The sequence below is a fragment of the Lactuca sativa genome, chromosome 4, assembly GCF_002870075.4.
Source record: "Lactuca sativa cultivar Salinas chromosome 4, Lsat_Salinas_v11, whole genome shotgun sequence".
In the NCBI taxonomy this organism is placed as follows: domain Eukaryota; kingdom Viridiplantae; phylum Streptophyta; class Magnoliopsida; order Asterales; family Asteraceae; genus Lactuca; species Lactuca sativa.
Window position 1 is genome coordinate 240440440 of NC_056626.2, and position 12913 is coordinate 240453352.

The following is a 12913-nucleotide window of genomic DNA, read 5'->3' on the forward strand; positions in this document are numbered from 1 at the left end:
AACACCACAAGATTCCCTTGAAAATTTTTAGTTTCAACCAAGTCAAAATACGACCGTTTAATCGGGTGCGACCAAAAAGCCCCGTTTAACAGCAGTATCGGGTAGATTTCCACTGAGCCCAACTTAAACCCCTATATAAGGGGGAGTTGACTCCATTCACACTCTTTCCACTCTCTCTCTACTCTCTCTCTCTTTACAACTTATTTTCGAGCCAAAATCATCCGTTTCGAGCCCCAAACAAGTCACTAAGTGTGTTCAAGTCTTTACTTGACACCGAGCACCCAACCGGCACCTTCGTTCGATCCACTTACATCAGGTGAGTTCATACCCCTGAATTAACCTTTTAAATGTTTTTACATGCTTTTATGGTGGGAATACAAGTTAAACATGCCAGTTATCATATCAATCACATGTGATTGATAACCCGCATGCACAAGGATTGATTCCACTGTCAACTGTTTTTACCAAGTATGATATTGTAAATGGTCTTCCAAAACATCTTTACTTGTACAAAGCTTTTCTCAAATTGTTTCTCACGTTGTACGTTTTACTTAAAATCATGTTACGGCAGTATGTTAAACAAAGGATTTCTTTACCCAAAATGTTTTATCAACGTTTCATTCAAAACTTGTTTATGAAAGGTTTCCAAAGAATTTCTAAAGGTTTTCAAACTTATTTTATAAAAGAATACCAAATCATGATTTTCTTAAGTATAAAGGTTTTCCAAAGTTTTCACCTAAGTTTTCTTCCATGTTTTATACTCCTACTTCGTTAGATTCTACTGCCTTATTATACTTCTACTTAGTTAATGCTCCTACTTAGTTAAATGCTACTACTTTGTTAACACTTTTACTTCGTGATACACTTTTACTTCACGATACGCTCCTACTTCACGCTACACTCCTACTTCACGATACGCTCCTACTTGTTAACACTTATACTTTGTGAAACACTTCTACTTCGTTAAACACTTAAACTTCGTTAAATGTTTCTACTTAGTTAAATGTATGCCTATGCTTGTATAAGATATATAAATAATGTTTAAAGGACTTAGTAAGGCTAGTTCGCCCTATTTCCTTTTCTTCGTTGAGATGTGGTCTGGTGGGATCGGATGTCCGTCCGAAGGTCGTTTGATCATTAGTTATATATTATGTATACAAGCATATACATATAGGTTTACATTAGTCAGTTCAGTTGTGAGTCTTTATCATTAGTCCAGTATTTTACATCAGATCTCACTATACGAGATACATTTTCAGTACACGACCTTCTCTGTTGTCAAGTTGGTAACCAGAGTCTCTTGTAGGGAGAGCGGACATTGTGTGTATAGATCTATACGGGATTGACACCCCCGCACCCTGACTGCTAGCTACAGTCCACGGCCTACTAAACCAAGGGGTGACAAATGTCATACTTACACCGACGCTTGCAGGGCGTCAAGTTCTCTAGTGTCTATCAGTATGGTTACGAGTATCTCGGGGTTACCTTATAATTCATGGCCTTAAGGTAACGGGTTTTAACACTGTATTCACTGTTTTTAGACCTTGCTAGACGTATCATTCATTTGATACTGTCTGGGGTCTGTATTCACTGTTTTTAGACCTTGCTAGACGTATCATTCATTTGATACTGTCTGGGGTCTGTATTCACTGTTTTTAGACCTTGCTAGACGTATCATCCATTTGATACTGTCTGGGGTCTGGGTCTCTTTTCGTTAGACTGAGCCAGACGTGTTGTTCATTCGATACTCTCCTGGAGTCTATGATTTCTTTTGCCTCAGTCAGCAGTATTTCCTGTTTAGGCCTATGTTATTTTCCCTAATACTTTTACTTGTAATATCCTCCTACTTTCTTTAAAGTCAAATACCGTATTTTGATAAGGATAATATTTTAGGGAAATTCTTCTTTAAAACATAACACTATCGGGTCTTGGTAGAAGACCACTTTTAATTAGAAAATATAGGATTTTCTGGAAAGGACTCTAATACACCGTTGATTCTAAACTACTACTTTTATAAAGTTATTTGAGTAAAATGACACTAAATACTTATGAACTCACCAGCATTTTTAAAAAAATGCTGATACTCGCTTTCAAATAACTTGTATTCTCAGGTCAACTTTAGACAGGTACATTCCAGGAGCTTTTGGATGAAGACAGTTTAGTACCAAGCTGCACCTATATTATTACTTGTATTACCTGATGTTTTCTATGTAATGTAAATCATGTAAAACTATTACTATTAATGCAATGGTTGTTGTACTTTGATTACTATACTGCATATGTTGTGATACTTGACATGACGTCATCTACCCCAGAACGTTTCCGCCGTTCCGGTTTTAGGGTGTGACACACGGTTATCTAAATATGAACAAAAATCTAAGTTCCTTGTCCGTTTTGTTAATATTTAGAACAAAACCATGCATTAGATCGTCTCAAGGACTTAACCCATGAGCAAGCTCCGTCGATTAAGTTAGACCGATATGTATGAGGAGATGGTCAGCCCAACTAGTTAGGGGCTAGGCTATATGCGCTTAAGGGCCATGCTAGGTTTATTTTAGATGCCTAGCAGCACAACCTAACCCATGACTAGCTGGGCCTAGGCTGTCCTAAGCCTAACCTAATTGTTCATTGACTTAGATCTATACAAAAAACTCCTCCTCCATGTGGAGGATCTCTCATTCTCATATATGAGCCCCCATTACATACATATATTTTCCCACAAATCTAGAAGAAACCATATCCTCATACACATCGATCTAACTTCCCACGACACAGTCCATGAGACTGTTCTAATAGTTTTATTCTCTTATGACAATTATGAATGAAATCAAATAGCCCAATTCCATGTCACATCAGTGAGTCTTATGACTACTTGCACTTAGCATAAAGAACCTATATATGACACCAAGATCAGATAGCTCAATTCTATGTCACATCGGTGAGTCTTATGATTCTTAGTATAAAGAACCCGATTATTATCAAAAACATGTAAGGAACTTTAGTTTTTGTTCACATTTAGGTAACAATGTTTTTTCATACACATTTGACCATTAAACTTGTTTAACATGTTCATAATAGGATAATCTCACCGATAATTAACAATCATATTACCCTATTTTGAACTGGTGATACACGTTTAATGGTCAAATATATACGAAAAAAACATGATTACTTAAATACAGACAAAAAAAACAAAATTTGTTAAGCTTCTAAATTATTAACCTAATAATAAAACCCCAAAAGTAACGAATTGACCTAACCCAAATAAATAACCAAATTTTTTTATATGTTGATTTCATTATCTCAAGTAAATTGGACATCTTTAAATTTGAACATTAGGTTCGTCAAAAATCACAATTTTATTTGATCATTTTCTAAAAATATAAATAGAAAATTGACTAATTTAAGTTCAATGAACTTCACAGGGGAAACATTTTCCCGCTTTATTCTATAGCCCCCCCTTTCTCTCGGTGGAAATGGAAGAAGAGAGTTCAGTGAAACTGATTTCGGTTTCCGACCTACTCCACCGTCTCCGCCCTATCACCGGCGCGTCGTCACTCTTGCCCAGCCATTCAATTCGTCGTCCCACTCTATACAAAGAGAAACCTCAGCCGTCTGATCCACAAAACCCTAACATACATAAAATCCTTAAACCTCTTAACCACCCGACAGTACTCGTCGGAACCCTAAACCTAACCTTATCTTCTTCATCCTGTTCTAATTCAAGTTGCCTCAATTTCTCCGACCATTCTGCCGCCGTTTGTTGCGACATTCTCGACCTTGATCTTCGGGTTATTGGCCAAAGAATCAGAATCACTGCCTGGAATTTCCTTCCTCTGAAACCTCAAGGCGGATATCTAGAAATTATCAGGTGGAGCCTCGATCAGTCTGAAGAAAATTCCATATCCAAATTTAATGCATTCCATCTGAACTCTGCAGTTCCTGCGTATGAAGAAAGTATAGTTCCTCGTCACTTAATCTACGGTTTACTGGAATCCATTAGCCCTGTCTCAAATGTTCCATGTACAGCTCATAAAACCGGTACCAGAAACGTTAACGGTTTTCTAGCCGAGATTACCATCTGTGAGTGCGCATTGTGTAGCTCCAGAGACAAGGTAATGTTATTGCATGATATAACTAGAGAACATAGTAACTCTCATAAGTTCTCTAAATCAAGGATTCTTTATTTTTGTGAATCTGCCTCGATCTCGTATCCTGTTATTTCAAGGTTGGTGGGAGGCATTATGCTTATCTCCGGCATGAAGAAGAAGATGGTTTTCCTTGGAGAAGGGAAGTCTTTGATGATGTATGTGACCACAGAGAAAGCTATCCTCCATCTTCCAGTCTCTAAGAGTAAAAGAGCCATGAATGGAAGAAATATTGCAACCAGAGAGAAGGGGCTATGCAGTGCCCATACAGGAAGTATTACTGGGGTCTACATGCAGGGAATGGTTATAGAATTGGATCAACAAGTGTTCTTGTTGCTCACAGATCATCAACTCTTGATGCCACATAGTTTAAGAGTTGGTGCAACTGTATGTACATTAACTTCTTCATATCAATACAGAGGTTCCAATTGCTTTTTCTTCAATTGATCCCTTTTCTAATATATAGAGCTTTCTTGATGATAGGTAACAGTGAGGAATTTTCATCTGGAGGATCCCAAATTTTCTTGGACAAAAGTAAAAGTGTTTGGATCATGCTATAAGACTAGCATCCATGTCAATATATTTTCTCCAATTGAAAGCGGGTTAGTGCTACTGCTATATATTTTTTGTGGCAACTATTTAGAAATCTTGTATTTAACAAATTATTCATTCTTTTTGCTTACAGATGCTACCAATCTTTACAATCTCGTAGCCTTCTCAGGAAGTTCATTGAATCACTTTCATTTTCTGCTAGATTATGGTACGAACAATTGCTCATTTACTATTACTTTTTTTATTTGCCTTCATGGTATTTTGTATTTTCCCATTTGCTCACAAGATTCAATCTCAGGGTTCTGCTTGTTGTCTCATCTTTGAAGAAAAAGTTTTCTGGGATTTTATCTGAGATGGAGATCTTAGGATCTAAACATGTAATTAAGTATTTCATCTGTTATGAGTCATTTTCTTGGATAAATACTCTGTTATGATTTCACATAAAGTGAACTAGTTAAGGTATTTTGCAGATGGAAGGATTAGTTCAGAAATATTCCAGTTCATGTTTACCTTTATCAGTATTCCGATTTCGGGTAAAGTCATTTTTTTTTATCAAGCATAATACTTTAAAGTTTCCCTTATTATTATACTTTGAAAAATCTACCCAACTATAACATTATATGGATTTCTCTAAAAACATGTTTGGTTTCACAGCATGGAGTTCTCACAGAATATTGTCAGCATGAGTTATATGGATGTGGCAAAGAAATCGATTACACCCCTCCAAAATTGGTATATTTTAATTTTTAGCAGTTAGGGTTTTGTGATTTTCTTTCTATATTGTTTCATTATTTCCTTTTAGTATTATGTATTAATGAAATGATTTCAATTCTTTTAGGTTGTGCCAATTTCCAATCTCATAAGTCAATGTGAGGACATATTCATAAAAAAATTATATCAAAGTGGGAAAGATTCTGATATGATTAATCAATTTAGCAATCTAGTTTGTGGAGGGAACTCTCATGATCAACCAATTAGAACAATCTTGAAAAGTGAAGATTTGAACATTGTTTTGCTTGGATCTTTAAAGGTCATTAAGAAGCCTATTCTTTAACAAATTTATGAATTTCCTTTTTTATTTTTTTTATCCCATTTCTCAACATAGTTGTGTAAATATCATGTAGATTTCTGAATATTCTAGAAGGTTGCAGTTAGTTGATGCAACAGGCAGTATTGACATAGTCATACCTGATCTTTCATCTGATTGGAGCATTAAAGACATATATGAGGTAACTAATTTTTTTTTTATAAATTGTAATGATCTTTATTTATATTCATATCTTCATTTATTTTATTTGTTTCTTGTTTATTTCACCAGATAAATGACTTCAGTGTTGTAATTGAAGGATTCCCAAGACAACTACAACATTTACAATCACTCAACAATGATCCATTTTCATGCAAAAACATCTTCAACCATTTTCAATCATCAAGGAGAAAACAATTTACAATTTATATTTATTGCTATATAAGAGACACAAAATCAAGAAATCATATTTTATGTCCTAGAATGGATAAGGAGGAGAAGTATAAAGAGCTAGAAAGTGGAAACTTTCACTTACTTTATTTAATGCACAAATTTCCTCTACAACAAAAGGTATGTGAATGTGAATAATGTTATTAATTTATAAAACTGCTTCTTGTAATGTTATTAATTTATAAAAAAAAAGTTGTATTTTTTCTCAGTTTGCAGGTGATGATGTTGCTACAAATAATTTAAGTGTATATGTTGAGGCCATAGCTTTTCCATGGAATTTGGTTCTTTATAAAAGAGAAAGAGATTCAGAATCTGTTAACATGTTAAATGGCAGAGTTGTAAATATGCATATGCAGGAAGATTCTTTTTGTAAAAGAGCTGCAAGGAAGGTGCTTTTGGAGTTCAAATCTGATAGTTTCTCAAAGTATGAGGTTAGTCATTTTCATATTTATCAACTTATCTATTTAGATTTGGATTAAATGCAAGAAATAGCAAGCTACTTTCATTGATTTGTTCATTATAGGCTTTTATTTCTTTATATTATATTACAACATTTTACTTTGAAAAATCAACAAATTATAGCAATTTGTCATCCAAATACAAAGCAATTTTTAAAAGGGTTTTATGCAGAAAAGTTCTGTTATTTTGGGAAATTTTTGATAAAGACTTATTTTTTTTTTTAACAGAAAGTCCCGATTATTTTAATATTTTGCATAAATTAACGAAAAAGTCCTTATTTTTATTTTAGGTTAACTTTAAAAAGACCTTACATTTTGAGTTTTTTTTTTTTTTTTTTCCGGATTAAACCTCAAACTTATTTTTTTGCTTGAAAAGACCTTGTATTTTTTCATTTTTTCCGATATGGACCTTTTAGTCATTTTTTCCAAAAAAAATTGTAAAATCCAAGGGTTTTTTTCGAGAAAAACTAAAAAAGTTGAGGGTTTTTTTTTTTTCGGAAAATAAAATACAAAGTCGAGGGCTTTTTTGGAAAAAAATGAAAAAATAAAAAGATATTTTTCATGCAAAACATAAATTTGAGGTTTAATCCGGAAAAAACACAAAATAAAAGGTCTTTTTTGAGATTAGCCCTTTTATTTTAACAGGAAATGACAGATCATTGTGTCAAATTAAATAATCGAGACTTTTTTGCTCAATCTTTTTCAGGACTTTATCAAAAAATTTCCTAAAATAATGAGACTTTTCTGCCTAAAACCCTTTTTAAAAACTTTAATATAAGAAATGAAATAGAAAGAAATGAAAGTAGGATGCTCTATAATATAAGAGAAAAAAAAAAAAACTTACATGATGACATTGTTATGGCAGTTATTGAGAATTGGTGGGTATTATTTGGTAAAGCATGATGAGAAAGATGTTGTATGCAACTCTTCAAAGGAGTGTAGTAGCTTTGTGAACACTAAATCACATTTTTGGACTAGTGTTTCTTTTTGTAATGATGATGAGGCTTCATTTCATAACTTAAATGAGATTGAGATATGTCCAGATATTTATGCGAATGTGTCAGTTGACTTTGAGGTCAAACTCAAACAACTCAAACAAGATCTTATTCTCCCAACTAAATCAATCAAACAAGTATTCAACACTTGTTTGATTCCTTTGGTATCTGGTGTGAATTTGCCCAAAGGGGATTTATTATCATTCCAAGGACTTGTGTTAGGTGTTCATACTCATCAACTTTTTCATCATCGTATCTTTCATGGAGTCTCAAGTAGTAGTATCTGTATTCATGTATTAATCGACAATAACATGGTAAACACTACTTTTCTTTTTTCCTTTTTCGTTATTTATTTATTCTTCTTTTTATGATTATGATTCTTTTTCTTATACTTTGTGTTATTTAGGTGAAGGTTTATAGTAGCTTAAGTCAACAAAGTTATCCAATTGGATTTGGACGAGGTGTTAAAGCTAAGTTTTATCGTGTTCTTTTGACATCGTATGTGTCCTCAAATCTCAATCTACAAATATTATTTTTTTATGTGCTTTATTTCTTAATTATTTTGAACAATCTACATCTACCTGTATATGTTAATCTCATAAAAGACCTTATATTTTGTGTTTTTCTTGGATTAAATCTCATCTTTATTTTTTTCATGAAAAACCCTCATCTTTGTCTTTTTTTTTCCCGAAAAAAATTCTCAACCTTCTAAATGTTTTCAAATAAATCCTCAACTTTTTTAGTTTTTCCCAAAAAAACCCTCAAAATTTACAACTTTTTTTAGAGAAAAATGACCAAAAGGGCCAAATCGGAAAAAATGAAGAAAATGCAAGGTCTTTTTCGTGAAAAAAATAAAGTTGATGCTTAATCCGGAAAAAACACAAAATATAAGATCTTTTATGAGATTAACCCAAATAAGTATTTAAAACTACAATGCTATAAATGAGTAGAATATGTCTCAATAAGAAAATAATGGAAAGTTCAATGTTTTAATGGAAATAAATGGAAGTAGAATGCTGTAATACACAAATAAATGGAAGTAAGTTCCTTTTTTTTTTCTTTGAATCTACATAATTTGATGCTTACTTTATCATTATAATGAATTTGGCATATTGATTCATTCATAGTTCCTAATCAGTTATTTCAAACTCTACAATATTTAGTGAAGGGAGTGTGCTTAAGTTGACACCTGCATCTTTCATTGAAATCAACTCCATCACCACTGAAGATGACCTAAATATCAATAATGACTCAAATGACACATCACCACATATGGACACCACTTCCTCATTAGCAAATTCTCTTCCTGCAACTTTAATTTCTGAAATGATTCACTTCTCACACCATAAACAAATCCTCCGAATCCATTGCAAAGTTGTAGCAATTCATGTATTGGTATTCGAAAAGAAGAACGAGCTCCCACACTCAAATGTGAAGAAATTCCCACTTGCTGGTTTCTTAATCGGTATATGCTTCTTCTTGAAGATCATTATTTAACCAATAATGTGATAATATTTGATCATGTTCATTTTTTTAAATAAATAGATGATGGATCATCAACATGTTGTTGCTGGAGTGATAATGAAAGCATGATTACTTCTCTTTTGGGATTGACATTAAAACATTCAAGAACAAGTTTAATGAAGATTTTAGATGAACATGATTCGATTGTAGTGAAGAACTACGGATGTTTCTCTGATTACTCTTGTGTGGATGTTAAAGTTTCGGGCAGTTCGGGCAGTCTTAAGGAGTCGGATGAGCAGTTTCTCAAGTCCATACTACTCCACGCTTGCTCCATCAACACTTGGGTGAGTATTACTATTAAGTAGTCAATAAGATGCACTCTACATGTTCGATGAAATGCCTCTGTTTTAACTTATGGTTATTGTTATGTAGAATGTTGAGGGGAGTATGCTGGATTTGAAAGGTGTGAATGAGTTGGAGGAAAGGTTAAGGAGATTGGACTTGGTGATGCTCCCACTCCAACATATATGGGTTTCTCATGTTTCTCATTTGGATACTTTGAGTGAAGGAAGAAGCATTCTTCAACAACTCTTAAATCTTTGAACTTTAGTTGCTTGTAACTTCTGTCAGATATAACATGTTGTATTGTGTTTGACATGTATTGGACTGACAATGACAGTGAATAAGGGAGAGGCCTTTACCGATATAGCATTTTCTTTTTTGTAAAAGTTGTGAAGGAAAAAAATTGGCGATTCATTATAGGCTAAGATCACTATATGTATATTAAATTCAAGTTAATATGTATATGCATCATGAATTGTTTGTTTTTGCAATGTTGTTCATTACTAAGTAGCTAACATGTTTAGTTTGTTCATACTTCATTCATACAATAATACTTCCTTCATGCATACATCATTCTTCCATAGAAGGAAAAAAAGGCTTTAAATCTATCTATCAAGCAATGTGATTCATATACCATAATAACACCATTCTTGATGATTTATCTTTCAGATGGGCGATTCATTTTAAGAAGATGAGAAACACCTGCAACAACATGAAGCCGGCTGTTGGGCACACCCGTTTTGGCAAGAGCTCTGCCATGTTTATCCAACAATACAAAACAGGGAACATACTTTATGTCATAGTTGAGAAGCTGCATAAAACCAAAGGAGACATTTCATCGAACAGGTAGAGTGCATTTCTATGGGTTGGTATTGGTGAATAGAACAGAAGGGAAGGGAATCAGAGAGTAGTACCTCAGGCAACCATTTATCATTCTCAGCATCCGCCATAACAATGTTAAGCCAATCAGCGTTCTTATTCTCCACATGCCCCACAAAATCAACCATTGAATTGCAAAGACTACATTTGGGAGAATAGAATTCGATCACTGTAGCGTCTTTTCCATTGGCCAAAGCACATGCCAATGCTCTCTGTTCTAACTCCCCTTGTTCCTCTCCACTCAAACCCTTCGTCTTCGTCGCCAATTTCGAGAACTGGAGTTGGTTTCTGGTTTGGGGTTTTGAGATCGATTCGACGAGCGTTGAAGCGAGGGAGCCGACGGTTTGGATCGATTTGAAAATCCATGGAGGTCCCGAAGAGCATGAGCCGAGGGGTTTGTTTGGATTAGCGTTTGAGTTTACATCCCATGGCCATTTTAAGCAAAATAGAGGTTGTTTCCGAGGAATATCACCACCCATCGACTTCGTATGACAAACTTTTGATTTCTTTTTCTAAAACCCTACAACTAACACTAAAAAGTTACACCGATTCCGGTGGCGAATACTGAAGGAAGATGAGCAGAAGAAGCAGGGAGAAAAGCCACACTAATAAGAGTAAATTACACGAATGGTCCTATGGTTTATGGTTTAGGGTAATTTGCGTGTTTGGTCTCTAGCTTATTTTTTTAAACTCGGAAGATCCCTAATGTTTGTTTTTGTTACGTGTTTGGTCTCTGTCTTACTTAAAAAGACTTTTTTGCCATTGGTTTTTTAATTTATTTAAATAAACACACCTCCAACCCCTAACCCATCATTTTTTTCTATTTAAATAATAGTATGTTTAGGTAAGATGAGGACCAAACGTGTAACAGAAACAAAAAGTAGTGACAAATCACGTAACAAAAACAAACAGTAAGTACCTTTCAAGTTAAAAAATCAGTTAGGGACGTATGCGAATTACCCCAATCCATAGAGACCATTCGTGTAATTTACTCCGTTAATAATAACTGATCCGCAGGTCTCGATCTATGGTTGCTTGGTGATTTCACAGCAGCGCACCGTACGATTACACTTTATTGCTGACCTGCCACGATATCACATTTTATCACGTTTTTTTAAATGAATAAACTATAATTTGATAAAATAAAATTATATAAAATTAACAAAAAAACAGTTTATTAATTTAAACTAAAACAATTCCATAACTAAAAAACGACCATTAAATAAAAACACTACATAAAAATTCCATATCTTTAACATCAGTTCTAATAACTGCTTTTATGAATTTGACATTTAAGACTTAGAATTATATGATTTTTGGTGGCAGCGTCGTGGTGGTGATAGTACCACGACGTGGCGGCACCCGATGAAAGCGCACATTCATTTAAGGCGTTACGACGTGGTAGGGTGATGGCCACGACGTGGCGGCCATCAGCATGCAAAACACTAATTTTTCGGGCTTAAAGCCCTATTTAAGGGTTGTGATGACTACGGTTTGTACACCCCCAATCTCTATCACCTCGACCTAAAGCAACCCTAACCTTAATTTTTGACATTTGTGAGCTTTTGGTGTCTTGAAGAAGGTGTTCTTGGTGCATAAACCAAATAAGCAAATCTCCTACACACATTTTGGACTCTTGTAAGTCCTTAAGTTCTGATCTTGTGTCTGATGTTTCAAGATTTAGGCTTTTGGATAACTTTCTCCATGTTTGGGAGAGTTTGGATTGATCGATTCCATAAAGTTGGGAAATTTATGGATCCTTGAAGTCCCCTTGTAATTATATGTTTCAGATTTGAAGGTTAATAGAGTTTTGATGTCAAGCATGAGGTTTTGGCCTCATTTTCACCATTTTGACCTAGTTTGAGCTTAAGACATGCATGTCTATGAAACAAAGATTTTTATGATGTTTTGGGTGTAAGAAAGTATGGATGGGTTGCTTGAAAGATTAAGAACTTAATGCATTAAGCTAGCCAGAGTATGTTCCACGATGTGGTGGTTTAACCACCACGATGTGACGATAGGCATCCTCTATAACTGTTTTGTCGAGAGGACACCACTACGTGGCATATATTTGGCCACGACATGGTAGCCAATTGATGGACTTTTGACCGTTGACTTTTACTGTTGACCATTGACTTTTTGACAAAGTTGACTTTTGGTTAACTTGAGAGGTTTGGGACTATAGATTGAGGTTGCGCCTCTATATGTGATATAGGTGGTTCGTAGTACTAGTTTTGGACGCGTGAGAGATGTGTTGTCTATCGACTAGTCTGCAAGGTGAGTTTTATCACTATACTTTGTATTGTAGTATGTATCCTTGTATGTTGTTATGTTTGTTTGTTATTTTTTATGTTGATATATTGTGGTTGGGATGAGGCGGTCCCGCTTTGTGCTATAGGCTAAGATACCCCGGATGGTCTAGGTGTATTATAGGCCTTGTTAGGCGGTACAATCAAACTGTAGGCTCATGTGTGCATGCTTTGTATGTGTATTGTTGTGTGGGGTATTTTAGGGAACTCACTAAGCTTTGGCTTACAGTTGTAGATTTAAATGTTTCAGGTACTTTAGATGATCAAGAAAAGGTGAAGGTATGACTGT

At 34.5% G+C, this 12913-nt stretch overlaps 2 protein-coding genes across 2 annotated transcripts; one reads left to right on the forward strand and one right to left on the reverse strand.

The window, feature by feature from the left end:
* The first annotated feature begins 3426 nt into the window (after nucleotides 1-3426).
* Nucleotides 3427-9922, forward strand: LOC111919176 (CST complex subunit CTC1). Its single transcript, XM_023914785.3, has 15 exons — nucleotides 3427-4535; nucleotides 4632-4750; nucleotides 4834-4908; nucleotides 4999-5077; nucleotides 5171-5233; nucleotides 5355-5432; nucleotides 5539-5730; nucleotides 5825-5929; nucleotides 6019-6297; nucleotides 6387-6608; nucleotides 7501-7944; nucleotides 8037-8128; nucleotides 8794-9095; nucleotides 9176-9438; nucleotides 9527-9922. Exons 1-15 carry the CDS (start codon nucleotides 3477-3479, stop codon nucleotides 9695-9697), a joined length of 3543 nt encoding a protein of 1180 aa, XP_023770553.1. The 5' UTR covers nucleotides 3427-3476; the 3' UTR covers nucleotides 9698-9922.
* Nucleotides 9912-10925, reverse strand: LOC111919177 (uncharacterized). Its single transcript, XM_023914786.3, has 2 exons — nucleotides 10351-10925; nucleotides 9912-10247 (listed from the first exon to the last, which is right to left on the reverse strand). Exons 1-2 carry the CDS (start codon nucleotides 10792-10794, stop codon nucleotides 10095-10097), a joined length of 597 nt encoding a protein of 198 aa, XP_023770554.1. The 5' UTR covers nucleotides 10795-10925; the 3' UTR covers nucleotides 9912-10094.
* Between the last annotated feature and the right edge of the window lie 1988 nt (nucleotides 10926-12913).